This window comes from Simochromis diagramma, unplaced genomic scaffold (assembly GCF_900408965.1).
Source record: "Simochromis diagramma unplaced genomic scaffold, fSimDia1.1 OVJJ01000487.1, whole genome shotgun sequence".
Classification (NCBI taxonomy): domain Eukaryota; kingdom Metazoa; phylum Chordata; class Actinopteri; order Cichliformes; family Cichlidae; genus Simochromis; species Simochromis diagramma.
In genome coordinates this window covers 3966766-3981945 of record NW_024387305.1, presented here as the reverse complement: position 1 = coordinate 3981945, position 15180 = coordinate 3966766, and the positions used below count along the sequence as shown (strand labels likewise).

The window sequence follows — 15180 nt, the reverse complement described above, 5'->3', positions numbered from 1 at the left end:
TTTCAGCCATCAATCTTTAATCAACGAGGAGACAAATAATGTAAATATCACTGTGGTACTATGAACACAGTGGTCACAGGGTTACTTGTGTTGTGAAGTAGGTCGGGGCAAAGTCAGTTTTTCTTACACCAGCAGCCTTTTTGTATTCACAACATAAACTGTCGCGGCTATAAAAGTCTTTGTGTGTGTGGTGTGTGCTCCCCTGGCATATGGTCCTGTATAAAAGGTTTCTTAAGGTGAAGTTAGAGTACTTCAGGACATTCTGTCTCTGCCAGTATCAGTATCCGCATGTGAAGTGCAAATGGCAGAAATTCGATTTCCTACAATTGTGTGTGTGTGAAAGAGAATGTGTACGTGTCTTCATGTCTCACAGCGTACTCACACTTTTCTCAATAAGATTAATCTCTTTCTGATGCTTTCTGTCTTGTTCAGTACATCCATGCAGCTGCTCAAATTGCACCTCCGCCCTGTTCACAAGCTTACAGAAGCCCATTTCTGCCCCTCCCATTATGCCTGGGAGACTGTACTACATGCGCATACAGACACACACAAAGACACACCCTGCCAATTGCTGGGGAGAGTGAAGAGACACTGGTAAGAGTCAGGGAACAAACTGTAGCTCAGGCACCACAGAGAGTAAAAGTGGCTGATTCAGCTTCTGAAAGATAGATTGGAGAAAAAAAAAAGGAGGACAGGAGTGGCAGCATCTCTGTGTGTGTGTGTGTGTGTGTGTGTGTGTGTGTGTGTGTGTGTGTGTGTGTGTGTGTGTGTGTGTGTGTGTGTGTGTGTGTACTTCAGAGCATCTCTGCACCCCAGCAGACAGCAGCAGAACACAGGTCATCAATGGAACTGTCAGATGATCCAAGGTCAAGGGAGCAAGACGAGGCTCCCCCAACACCGCTGCCCTATGTGTCCCAACTGAAAACCAGCAGTTACAGTGCAATCCAGCAGAATGGCTACTCTGCATCCATCTACCTGCAAAACAGAGAAAAGCTGGAAAGGGTAAGCAACTTCCTTACAAACATCAGTAACTTTTTTAAAAGTGAAGAGGTAAAGTTAAACCTTGATTATTGTAGATGTGTAAAACTAGCTAGAAGAAAAAAGGTATCAGCAACTGTCAAATATGCAATGAGCCATTCTGTGAGTTTAGAGGAGCAATTCACTCCATCTGCTGGAAATCCATTCACTTTGCATGCTTGTGATGTATCTGCTTTAACACTGGAGTATGCAGCTGAGGTCTGTTGCCTCCAATGAAAATAAATTACAACTTTCTTTCCAGCTGGTTCACACCCAGCAAATCCACATCAACCCAAAAAGGACAAATGCTCAGGTTTACCTACCAGATTTTGCAGATTTCTTAGAGTTTGAGTCCGTACTCGTCTTTATAAGCATTCGCGTTTACTTAAGTATTTCTTTAAACATTATGCTTTAAAGCTGTGAAACCTGACTGAAACTCTTCAAATATACCACTCCCCTGCAGATGATCTGTTAGCTGTTTTACAATTGTTCAAGAAATTTTTGAGATAAAATGAAAGTTGGAGATTGGCCTATAACTACCTAAGACAGCTGGTTCAAGTGATGGCTTTTCGAGTAACAGTTTAACTACTGCTAGCTTTAAGGCCAATGGTAGCCGATAAATAGAGATAGGCTGATTATATTTAAGATTGAAGATTGATGATTTGTTCAGAATGATAAAATCACATGATGAGAGATGAGGTGCAAATAAGGAATTATCCAAAAAGGGAAAAGTAAGCTATGCAATGGCTTCTCCCTTTAGAAGTCACCACACCGGATCATCTGCCTCAATCTTACTTCATCTCTAGCATCATCCTTTGTCACACCAGCCCTCTGCATGTCCCCCTTCACTTTCCATGAATCTTCCTCTTTCCCCTGGTAGTTTCATATCAGTGTACTATGCCAGTATATCCGCTATCCTGCACCATGTTCAAACCATCTCGGTCATGCCTCTCTAACTTTAGCTCTAAATCACTTAACTTAAGCTGATAGCTTCTATAGACTAATTTCTAAACCTGTCCATCATGGCCACTGCCTATGAAAATCTTAAAATCTTCACCTATGCTACCTCCTGCTTGGTGGCTGGAAAAATATCAATCTGATATGTATCTCTGACCATTTTATGTGTTAGCATTTTTCACAAAAAGGGAAAAATGTCTAATATTTCTAATTCCTTTTAAAGCATTGCACCATTACTCCCAACACAGTTCTGTTGCACAGAATTTTAACTCAGAATCGAATCTTTCCAGACATGATTTAGATCCAGTTAAGCCAATTAGATCTTCGGAAGCCAGTTAATATACTTAAAATATTGAGCAGAATAGATGAAGCTATGCATTTACAGGGTGTCCTTCCAAGAGATTCACTTACTTTCTTTCCTGTTTATAAGCAGCAGAACGGTATAAAGCCATTTTCTCTACATTCCCTTTCCTATTGCTGCAAATTGTCCATCATAGCATAAAAATCCACTTTATCTGCATTTCAGTAACTTAAATACCCACTGAGATATTGTTGTTACATTTAAGAGAATTGTCAAGAAAAACTAGCTAACCCTGTTCTCATTCTTGTAGTAATAAAGCCAAAATGTGTGCATGGCAAGGTTTTTAAATCATCATAATTACACATACTAATGTGTTAGCACTGTGTGGCTCTTAAATATGAGACTATTAATTAGTTCTTTGTGTTGGAGGACTCTACTGCACATAAGAAAATGTCCTGTACAGAGAGACAGGAAGGGACGAAGTGTAAAGTTTGCTGTGACCTCTGAAGCCTCCTGCAGAAAGCATTTCTTCAAAAGAGAGCATGTGAAGCATCACCATTATTAATATAATGTATATTCAATACATTAGTAAACAAAGCTCCATTACTGGTAAATTGTAAACAGTTTTCTGGAATGACTGCTTACCTTGAGATCTTAATAATTTTGTATCAAGCAAATTCTTGGTCATGAAAAAAAAGTTAAACATTAACTGATTGTCTGTCTTTTAACCATGTGGCCTGTTAGCTGAAGAGAACTAGTAAACCCAGTGCTCTGCTGGGGACAGACAATTACTGATAGAGTGAGACAACCTAACAGGATCATTTTTCATTGCTGGATCCCTATCTGCACCCCATCCACACTCCCTTTGGCATGTGGCCTAGCTGTCTCCAGTGGCACTGTGCCCAGTCAGCTTTCACTCAGCACATCACCCTGACTATGACGTTAGAAAACGCCACGTCCTGTGCGCTCATGGAAAACCTGCTGTTGAGCTTTCGGTGTGAAGGTGAAACACCTATACACAGAAGCGTTCTTCACAGGCAATCACAGGGGGGGTGTTTTAACGGGAGGGGAGGTCACCTTAATTAATGTGGAGCTAGTAAAAGGAGACAAGATGTCATATAGAGTAATTATAAATGTAAGCCTCAAAGGACAGTACAGATGGCCTGTTAAAAAGTAATAAAGCATTTTAAATTGAGTTTAAAAAGCAGGTGCTTTAGATGCATCTTGAAACATTTAATTCTAACATATAGAAAGGACAAAAAATTTGAAGAAATTTAGGATCCATTTCCTGTTTTGTAAAACAGAAGCAATAAAGCTAGCTGAAACATTTACACCTCAAGATACTTTCACCATCATTATTTTTCACACATACCTCTACTGCTATAGAACCCTTATATTTGGATCATTTGCTCATTGTTGCTTGGTAGGTATTTCATGCCTTACTATTCAAAAGTCTATCAGTGAAATGACTGTGTAGTTACTAAATTGTTTATCTCAACAGTTTTCTGTCATGACCGCCAGTGACCAGAGTCTCACTCACTTTGTTGCTGAGCTATAAATTGCCCTTTATAACTCCGTCTGAGCTTGTGATGGTTGGGAACACTGAAAATCCAATTCGGCATGTCACTTTGTTTCTTTCTCAGTTTGAAAGTGTGATTGTATGACCCCATGTGTGCAGCTTTAGGAACATTCACCTCTCATGGGAAGTGACTCAAATAGTTTTGTTGACCCATCCCTTTCTCTCTTTCTCTCTCTCTCTCTCTCTCTCTCTCTCTCACACACACACACACACACACACACACACACACACACACACACACACACACACACACACACACACAAATGCAGTTTGACGTGCAGAGGGCACCTGTCCTAGACAGGCAAAGCAGTTTTCCCTGTTACGTTTTTATTCCACTACTACGAGATCTCGTCTTAATGTGTCTTTTTTTTAGTTAAAATTCAAACTTTGTACTCTGCATGCATTTTGTGTATTAATGTGTTTGAAACTTTGAAGAAAGAATGTATTCATGAGTATTAGTTGTATTAAAAGAGTCACTCCAAAACTCTACAGCACAAATTGCTTGTTTGACGGGTTAATTTGTGATAAAGTCCACAAAGCTATGGAATACTAGCACTGTTGCAATATTTTGCTGTGTAGCCTACAGAGTCTGCTGATAAATGTTACTTCAAGCAGTTCTATCTTACTATATCAGTAGCATAAGTTACTGACCTGTCTCTGAGAGTCATTCTTATTTGCTCCCAGCCATGCAAATACATCTGTTTTTGCCTAAGAGAGTGAATGTAGCAAAGACCCCTCCAGCCTCTGTGGCATAGCTAAGTGCTAATGCTTTTGTGGCAAGAATGTTACTAACATGCATCTATATAAATGCTGAGTGAGACAACTGCATCTGCTGATTAGCACAGCTGAGGTACACCTTAGGCTGATGGGAGTTTTATTTTTGCAGGTATTTGTTATTGCACCGGATGATGGCTCTGCATAAGATTTCAGGGAGTCGCTAAAGTTACTACAGTTCAGCATGAAGGAGATATGAAATTTAAAGCAAATTTTTTACTGATGAAATTGTTGGTATGTATAACTTAAAATTAGAAAAATCAACACATTTCTTTAAAGTTTACTTAAATGCAGTAGTGCATACAGATGCCTCTTATCATTTTTCGACCTCATATACAGGTCTCATAAACATAACAGAAGCGTACCTGCAGTTTGGAGCATATGTTGTTTTGCTGCCATTAAGCATATATTCATCTGTGAGGAAAGAGTTGTGGGGGCAAAAAAAAGGAAGGAAAAAGGATTTTACATATTTCATTTTTTTTCCCCACTGAGACCCTTCTGTGCAATAATATGAGGAGCTCTTAAAGCTATAGCAGAATTGAAACATGGTTCATTCCACTGGAATAAAGCAAATCTACTGCAGTGATTTAAACAAAGTGGGAATTAAAGAAGATAATTATGCCAACTTCCATTTATATCAATTATTAATGGGAGCTATAGGGCTTTTGTAGATGCCTCAATATTTTCTGAGTGTAACCGTGAATGCTGAGTGTGGGTGTGCACGCGCGCATGTGTGTGCGCCTGCATACAGTATGGTGAGCAGGCATGTGCGATCTACTGAGTCCAAAATATTTTGGGGGAGTTTTGCTGCAGCTGTCACATTTACTAATGGCATGTTTCAGCATCGCTCCCTTCTAAGCACAGACCAACTGCTTGCTGCCAGATGAGTTTTATTCACTTGGCAGATAAAGGAGGGAAATACAGCTGGAAAAGGAAGAGAAGAGGGAAAGTGAGGGAGGGGGAGGAGGGTACTGGAGCTCAAAGCTACGGCTCTTTATTGGCCATTTTGAACAAGAGGGGGTTGGTCTTTCATCTTCTCTCTCACCGCTTCGACTGTAAGGCAGACAGTGAACCGCACACACAGTTCACACACAAGTACACACACACACACACACACACACAATCAGCTGCTAGAAGAACCATGTCAGGACACATAAGAGACCAGAAGCTGATGCCCACACAGACAGACCTTTTGGGACACTGAGGTACCTGCAGGATGAAGACAAGGACCAAGAGTGAAGACATCAGATTTGAACAGGCTGAGGGCTGGGTGGAAAAGAGAGGCAAAGATGTGTGACTGAGCTCCTGTTTCCCACCTTGTAGTTTAAAGGAATGCTGCTCTCATGGCAGGACCAACCCCACAGGAGCCATTAAAGGTGATGTTTTTCAGCTCTTTCTATATTTAATAGGCAATGTTAGTCTCCTTTTGGCCATAGGTGGATTGCAATGCATGTTTTTTCTTGGGCTTTTTTCTCTAGGTTTCAGTACACCAGTGTTTCACTGCCTGATTGATTAAACTCTTAAATTCCTTATCTTTTTAAACCATATTAAAACTAAAAGCTCATTTGTATATCAAAACGTTAGGTTTTCGTCAAAGTGTTTTTAACTATCCAAGATTTTTTTAATATAAATCAGCCTCTCCTTTAGTCTTTAAATGATGCAAAACGGCAAATAACACAGCCATCCTTATAGCTCGGTGCACAGTAGTTGCAGTTGCCACCAAAAAACATCTGATGTAAAATAATTTTGAGAAAGAGACTATTAGCATATAAGAGCTGGAAATGTTGCTTTTTTTTTTTCAACAATTATGTATGATACGTTTATTAATTACAAACATTGTTTTAAATGCAGTAGCAAACATTGCAAAAGTTAAGAAAATAACTTAATAAATTACAAAAACAATTGCCCAGAACCCAATCAAATGTGTCCAAACTGGAAGTTTTCAGAAGTTGTAACCACTCACATAATATTTGCTTGATAAATAATTATTTTATCAATAATTCTAATTATTTAGGGCAGCACGGTGGCTAGAACTGTTGCCTCACAGCAAGAAGGTCCTGAGTTTAATTCCACCATCAGGCCAGCGTCTTTCTGTGTGGAGTTTGCATGTTCTCCCCAAGTTGGTGTGGGTTCTTTCCGGGTACTCCGGCATCCTCCCACAGTCCAAAGACATGCAGTTAGTGGGGTTAGGTTAAATAGAAACACTAAATTGCTCATAGGTCTGAGTGCAGGAGTGAATGTGAGCGTGAATGGTTGTCTGTGTCTATGTGTTAGCCCTGCGAAAGACTGGTGACCAGGGTGTACCCTGCCTCTCACCCTAAGACAGCTGGGATAGGCTCCAGCGCCACCCACGACCCTAAAAAGGATAAACAGAAGTGAATGGATGGATCAAATTATTTAGTAGTTATTGGAACAGCTATCTATTCACTCCTTGCCATATTAGGCTATTTTTTCCTGTATATTAGATGTGTTGTTGTCCTTTTACAGCGACATACTGCATCAGTACCTTTTGAAAGCTGACCTATCTCACACTGTCAGTTCTGTTCATTTCCTCCCAGCCATGTGCACATCCACAAGTTAAGTATGGTCCTTGACTCTGCTAAATGTAATGAAGAGCTCAGTGGCCTCAGAGGCCAACAGAAGAGTGTATGGTGCACCCAGCTAGCACCTGTCTTTCAGCCTCACTGCCCGAGGCAATATCTGAGTCCACAAACCTCCTGCTGTTCATATTTCTATATTTTGATGCTGAATTGCTTTTTTTTTTTTTTTTTAAATAAAAGCTGTAGAATTTTTAGACGGAAATTTTCTTTTTAAGGAAAAACCCCCCTGCTTATGCTGCCAAGCTAATCAGTGGGATGCAATTCATTTGACTGATAGAACACAACAAAAGAGAATATGTAATGTGATGTTGACAGCTCACCAACTGACAAAGCCAAACAGGGCAGAGAATGAGGTGGTGAAAATGTGCAGTCGTAAGCAAAACAAAAACGCCTAAGTGCACTTTTAAAACTGTGAAAATCAAGACTCCTCAGGCTGGATCAGGGCTCCAACACTACAACCTCTGACCACATGCTGACTGTCACTCTACCTATATTACAAACCCTACAGACATATACTGCACACACATACATGCGCACAAATATTGCCTGCAATATTACTTAACATAAGTGTAACGTTGGCTGCCACCTTGACACAGAGCTCATAAAACCCCTTTTCAGATGGGAATTGCATGGACAACAAAGCAGTCGGTATGACGAGAAGCAAAAACTTGCACTTTCCAGTACACCTTATAGACTGGATTTAGTGTGCATCAATTTGCTGTCAGCTGGAGAATGTTCTACTTCACTTGTCCGGCTCTGTGACATAAAGTGGGATCGTTGAAGCTGGGGGATTTTTTGCTCCAGAGCATTGAAATCTGCAGTATACTGGTTATCAAAGCAAGGTTTCTGCTGTCAAACGAAGGCCATAGTTGTTATTTTGATCGTCATTATTCACATTGCACAAGTGTTTATGTGCCCACAGTGCACAAAAGGGACACACAAAAAAAGCAGAAAAGTTACTGCAGCACTGTTCACAAAAAAAAAAAACCCTCCAGAAATAAAACATTGTGTCTGACATTTGTTAGTGTCGTGTGTGTTTCTAATGTATCTTCCAGACCCAGCAGAAGTGCATTGCCATCTTTGCCCTTGTTTGCTGCTTTGCTGTTCTGGTAGCACTGATCTTCTCATCTGTGGACATTTGGGGGGACGATGAAGATGGAATCACCGAGGAAAACTGCAGCAAAGACTGCCAGTAGGATGTTTCGCAAGATTAAAGGAAATTGTGGAGGTTCCATTCATGTAAAGCACAGTGTATTCACAGCGACAGTCTCTACTAACTCAACATAGTCTTAATCTGGACTCATTCATTACCAATTCAGAATTACATATTACTATTTCATTATTTAATTCTGGTAGAGATTTCTGATGTGGATCTGTACCTCACTTTTTATTGTTAAAATCTAGAGCCATAAAAGGATTTATGTGTAAAGGCTTTGAGCTGCTGGGTTGTTGTGTTGGTGGTGTTCCTCTTTAAAGCTCCAGACACTGAAGGAATCTTTTATTTTCAGCATTGTACTTGTGGAGAACATTCCAGACGACCTCTCTTTCTCCATGGATGGCAGACCCCACCTTCCTGTCTCCGTTGGCTTTCACACACTGTTGGACCAGGCGAAGCACTCAATTGAAGTGGTGTCATCTGCCTGGGACTTAAACTCCTGGGACCTGGAGACAATCCCAAACCCCGCCAAACAGGTACAAAGTCACAGTAACCAGTCCGGTAGAACAATGAGCCAATTGCATTTCCCATTTGATCTGTAAAACCAAATGCAATTTAATAAGGTTATTCCTGCAACGAAATAAGAGCTGCCCTTCTAAAAGAAATGCAGGAACATTGGTCAGTCGTTGTGCTACAGTAATACAGAACATCATTCTCTTCCTCAGGGTCAGCTTTTGTTCCAGAGACTACTCAGGCTAAAATCTCGCGGGGTTAAGCTGAAGATTGCCAGTAGTCTGACAAACTCGACTGAGCTGAAGGCCTTGGCAGCACACAGTGAGTGGATGTGGCATTTTTATTTCAGAAAGGCAATTTGTTGTGTCACTTTGGCAAACAACAACGAAGATATACATTTACAATTTATCCGACAACCCTATAGAGTTTTATTAACGAGATTCTCATCCTCCAGGATACATTTAGTTGAGTTTCTTAAGCAACCCACTTTAGGACAGCAGAACCACACTGTAGGTACGGCATGAAATATCAATGACCTGCCTCAAGGAAAACAGATGCATTTACAGCATGCAGCAGCACCCAGGAGCTCTACACCATATGCATCTGCCAGACTTCACAATCAAGGCCAAAAAACCTTGAATGGATGATAATGTACAGCCTGGTTTCCTGTCAAAGACTGCCTTTCAGGCTGCCTGCGTTGCCCCCTGTTCTTGTCAGACAGTACAAGGCCAACTGTCAGATTTACACAATTTTCTCTTTCTTTTTCTCTTAAACTTTTCATTTTCTCTCTTTTCTGTCTCTTTTTATCCCTCACACGAATTAGATGCAGAGGTTCATTTTGTTAACATGACACTTTTTACCAGAGGCGTACTCCATTCCTCATTCTGGATAGTGGATCGGAAGCACATTTACATCGGGAGCGCTGATATGGACTGGAGGTCACTCTCCAAGGTAAAAGCGCACATCAGCATCTGGTTTGCTGGGTCTTTAAAGAGTAACACATAATGTAAATTAGCCACGCTTTCCTCTTATACTTCTTTATGCAGGTACTCCAGCACTGCCAACAGAAATCAGGAATGATTTAAGGTTGTTGTCTGAGATGGTCAGAAAGACAAGTAGCATTTCACTTTTCATTTAGTATGTAATTCATAATAGAGCAGGAACCAGAATGCATTAGCATACTGTAACCTGAAGTGATTGCCCGGCCCTTTTTGGTGCTTCAGCACTGGTTGGAGGTAGGACTGCTGTATGAGTGTAAATCACAATGAGCAAGAAGAAATGAAGGAATAGCACACATACACTGGATGTGTGTAGTAAGCACTGCAAGCCAGACACGTATGTCTGAAATTGACCCTCTGTGGTAACAAACTGAAACCTCTGTGTTCCTCCTTCAGGGGCACACGTTAAAAAAGAAACAGACAAAGAACAGAAACACCAAACACAAAAGAAATTTTCTGCCATCTTTTTAATGAGCAGACAAGAATGTATTTAGGACATCTGTCTCTTCTTCTTTCGTTTTGTTGTTTTTACCCACACTAGCAGCTCTGTGGATTGCAGTGTTAGCCTGCTTGTGCTCCAGTTATTTAAATTCTTTGGTAGGACTGGAATAATGTCCAGCTTATTCCCTTTTAGACAGATTCCTTTGAAATGATTATATATCTATGATGACATCCAGCTTATTGACTTTGTTATTGTCTTGACTTTTCCTCTTTTTCCTCTTTTAGCATCATTTTATCATATATTATTTTTGGCTAAATACCTTTAAATTAGTGATATTCTATAATAGTACCTTTCGCTCTTCATTTTTATCCTATTTAATCTGAAAATTAATAGAAGATCATCAATCCATGAAACGTTACTATTCTCTCTCTGAACTCAGTCCCTTTTCTTTAATTCTTTTATACCCTCTATAACGTCTGCAGAGCACACTCAATATTTTAACTTTTCTGCTGCATCACCTCTTCCTACTTCTTTCTCACACACCACAGAGGAAAGAACTGGGGGTGGTGGTGTATAACTGCAGCTGTCTGGCTCTGGACCTCCACCGAGTCTTTTCATTTTACTGGCAGCTCCACGAAAGGGACTACATCCCCTCCATCTGGTCAAAGAGAGTAACTGCTCTCTATGGAAAGAACAATGCCCTGCAGCTACAACTTAACTCCACCCCCGCCACCGCTTATGTGTCTGTGAGTAACAGCTTTCTTATGTTACAGGACTTAGTGCATACATAAATCAATTCTTCACAAAATGCAAAAAAAAAAAAAAAACTGCACCAAAAACAGTCTTTTTTTCAGTGGTTCATATACTTCTTGAGGCACCAATTTCCTGCCTCGGGGCTTATAGTGAATGTCTTTATAAGAGTTTTATTACATGTTAATAACAAACATAAACAGAAAATGATTAATCATCTTAATATCGCACTAAGGAGCAACTTGAGTCTGAATATCACACTACGCTAATGAATCTTGTTGCTCTCAAAGCGACAAGACATTTATCGGCTACATTTAAGACATTTATCATCTTATAGGAAACTAATGGAGCCATACTGTCAAGGCTGTTGGCAAACCAACCTTGATCTTTTGCCCCACTTATTCTAGTAATGATAAATGGTCGTTGAAATGTGCTTTCTTGTTTTCTTTCCTTTTTCTCTGCAGAAATGTTACATTGAAATGTATATACCTATTTTTATTAGTGGATTGTGCGTTCTTTGTTGAATTGAAACACACACATTTTTGAAAGTTATCCTAAACTTTAACCGTGTGTCTCAGTTGTTTCATTTTTGTGATTTTTACATAATTTTGGGGACCAAACATGCCTTGTCCTTTCTGTAGACCTCTCCTGAACTCTTCTGCTCCAAAGATCGCACCCGAGACATAGATGCCATCTATCAAGTCATTCAGAGTGCAAAGACATTTATCTTCATATCAGTGACGGACTATCTCCCTCTGGTGAAAAGGAGTTTCAGAGGAACCTCAGTCACAAGGTGTGTGCCGGGGCAAGCTTTGACATTTAAATCCTTTTTACAGGAACATTTATGAGGTCATTTTACATTCATGCTGTACATGTGTGTCTGTATCAGAGGACACAATTCATGACAAACTAGAATATACCCAGAATATAGCAACTTGGAATTTTCGAACTCTATGCCCTTCAGTATCTTTAGACTGAAAAGCATTGTCCACAATAATAACACTAGTTGGATTTTTAGGTATTGGTCGTCTATCGATGAAGTCATCAGAGAAGCTGTGGTATTAAGAGGGGTCAAAGTTCGTCTGCTCATAAGCTTCTGGAAGAAAACTCATCCACTCACCTTTAATTTTGTGAGCTCCCTCAAGTCACTCTGCGTTCAGCTTTACAATTGTTCCCTGGAAGTGGTAAGCGAATCACTTACACCTGTAGTTTTAACTACTCATGGACAAGTTTTAATTCATACTGCACTTATTTTCTTCGTTTTTATTGTATATTATACGTGCTTTTTGTTAAATCGTTGTTTTTTTCTAGAGGTTTTTTAGTCACAAGGAGCAGAATGATGACATTCAGCTTGGGCTCAACCACAACAAGTACATGGTGACCGACAATGCAGTCTACATTGGTAGGCAATATAATGTGTGTTTTGGGGTTTTTATTGAGGTGCAGGTTTCAAAGTATCTTAATATAAAGTTTTTGACAACAAAAATATGCATAGACTAACTGGCCACTTCATTAGGTACACATTGCTAGTATGGGGTTGGACCCCTTTTGCCTTCAAATCTACCTTAATTCTTAATGTTAACATTTCCCAAAGGTTTTTGTCCATAATGACATAAAAGCATCAAACAGTTGATGTAGATTTATCAAGCAGCACGTGATAAGAATGTCCCGTTCCACGACTTCCCAAGAGGTGCACTGCTTTATTTAGAATAGTGACTGTGAAGGAGATTTGAGAACAGTGAACTCATTGTCATGTTCAAGAAGATTTGAGCTTTGTGACATGGTGAGTGCAGCTGGAAACTGCTTTAAAAGATGGGTACAATGTGGTCATGAAGGGATGAAGAAGTTATGGTTGGCATTTAACAGATGTTCAACTGGAAAATGCTATGAGATACATAAGTATGTTGTTACCACTCTCCTTTTGTTTTTATTACTTATAGCCAGGAGGAATCTATTTTATCATAGCTTTATCCAAAGATTGAAATGGGACAACAAGCCTGTCTGTCCAAAGGGAAATAAAAGATCATCTTGCATTGCATTTGTTTATTCAATATAAAACAAAACAGTGGGAAATAAATTTTTTGCGGTACAGATTTTTATTGGCTTTTTTAGTAGCTGGGTTTAGTGAGTCATACTATTAAAATAAACTTGCAGAACCACATACCAAAGCAAAATGTATAAAACTTGAACATTTTAACTTGAGCAATAGCTCAAACATTGTTGTATTGGCTTGCTTTATGGGCATATGGACAAGAAAAGACAAAGAGCAAGGTGAGAAGAAAATAAAAGAGTGTGAGTTTCAGATGAATACTTTAAGTAAAAGGACAAGTCACAACCACAAAGTGTCTCACATATGGCTAGTTCAATCCTTACAGCTACAGTACAGGTTATAGGAAGTCATATAATCACAGAGGTTTGTGAGAAAATTCCAGAAAGTTACTGTGCTTTTCCAAGAAACAGTTCAGGAGACGATGTTTTGTGAAACAGGGGACATGTCTTTTAACTAAGACTGCTAAACTAAACTAGCACTGCTATATTTGATTCTTACTCGCTCATCCAAAGACACACACGCACCAAGTGGTATATACATATGCAGACACATATCAAGATTCAAGATACAGTAATGTAAAACTATTTCTTTTTAAATAATGACTTTTACGGGCGCTATCTGACACTGTTGTCTTTGTCGCTCACAGGGAACCATGACTGGGTTGGCAGTGATTTTGCTATTAATGCAGGAGTTGGATTGGTGGTCAAAATGAACGGCAGTGCTGAAGACAGAGGAGTGACAATCCTGGAACATGTCAAAGCTACTTTTGAAAGGGACTGGAGGTCCCGCTACGCTCAGAGCCGACATGGAGTCAAGGATCCGCAGGGAAAATACAGAAACTTGCAACAGGGAAAAAAAAATATGGAAACTAAGGAGGAAAATGAATGGAACTACCCTTTATATTTATAAGCACAAAATGTCTTTTCCCAGTATGTCTTAAAGCCTCATAAGCCTAAATATGCTAGATCTTACAAATATGTACACAAATAAGAATGTAAACCTACTCTATACTGTATGACTTGCCAAAGTATTGGTTTGACTCAGTATTATAATAATATATGTTTAATTGTTGACTGTTATATAAGCATGTAATACTGCATGCATACCAAAAGCAATATCTCAGTATTAACTCAGTATTAACTATATACTAGCACAAGCAATGTGACAAAAACAATTCTCTCTGTGTGTAACCCACCGAAACAGTTTACATACATCCACTATTTTTAAGTCCTTCATTGCATTTTATATGTTTTTAAATCTACAGTTTGGCTGCAACTGTAATCAGGTCAGATCCTGAAATGGCACACACCGGCATATGCAGTAGTTTTACTCTGTTCATCATATCGCTTAAATTATTCATCTGTCTTCATAAAACATAGCTTTTTCCTTGTTGGTGTTGTTTTTATTTCAGTCTGCTGGTATGTTTAGTGCCCAAAATGTTTCACTATACAAATTTGTATTGCTGACAGAACAAAAGTATTTATAGGTATGTTTTGCCTTATCCTGTCTTTCCATCCAAGCCAGTAATAAGCTGCAAGTTAAATGCTCAAAAGCCTGCAGACAAAAAATAAGCCTTGAATAGTTTTGGTTTAAAAATGTATAATTTAAATAAAGGATTTGAGAGTTCTCAAGTGACTCATCTTACCAGCACTTCACAGTTAATGCCACATTTCCTCTAACTGAAGGCCCCATCACAAACAGGAGGATAGTGCTGCCATGCTCACAGACAGAGCTGTGTGTGATAGCCCTGCTAAAGAGATTCTCTGGCTCAAAGGAATTACTTCTACTATATATTAATGAATATATCTAATATCACAATGGGCATCCAGATATAGATATAGATATATTTAAGACTAATGAACATCAAGGATTGGTACAAAGTAATCTTGTCATTGCTCATGATTTTGTTATTTTGAGTTCTTAGTTCGAGTTTGTTTTTTTTGTTTTTTTAATTAGAGTTTATTAGTTTCCTCAGTTCTTTCTCTTTGTTTTCCTTTGGTGTCTTTTCCCTTTATTAAATTTACTTTTGTGTCTGAGGTTCCC

At 39.2% G+C, this 15180-nt stretch overlaps 1 protein-coding gene across 1 annotated transcript; it reads left to right on the top strand.

The window, feature by feature from the left end:
• Positions 1-5424: 5424 nt before the first annotated feature.
• On the top strand, positions 5425-14964 carry pld5 (phospholipase D family, member 5). The gene is made up of 10 exons (XM_040004937.1): positions 5425-6004; positions 8284-8420; positions 8737-8920; positions 9110-9218; positions 9721-9848; positions 10886-11083; positions 11729-11880; positions 12106-12271; positions 12399-12489; positions 13784-14964. The coding sequence occupies exons 1-10, from the start codon at positions 5972-5974 to the stop codon at positions 14044-14046; spliced, it is 1461 nt and encodes a 486-aa protein (XP_039860871.1). The 5' UTR covers positions 5425-5971; the 3' UTR covers positions 14047-14964.
• The last annotated feature ends 216 nt before the right edge of the window (positions 14965-15180 follow it).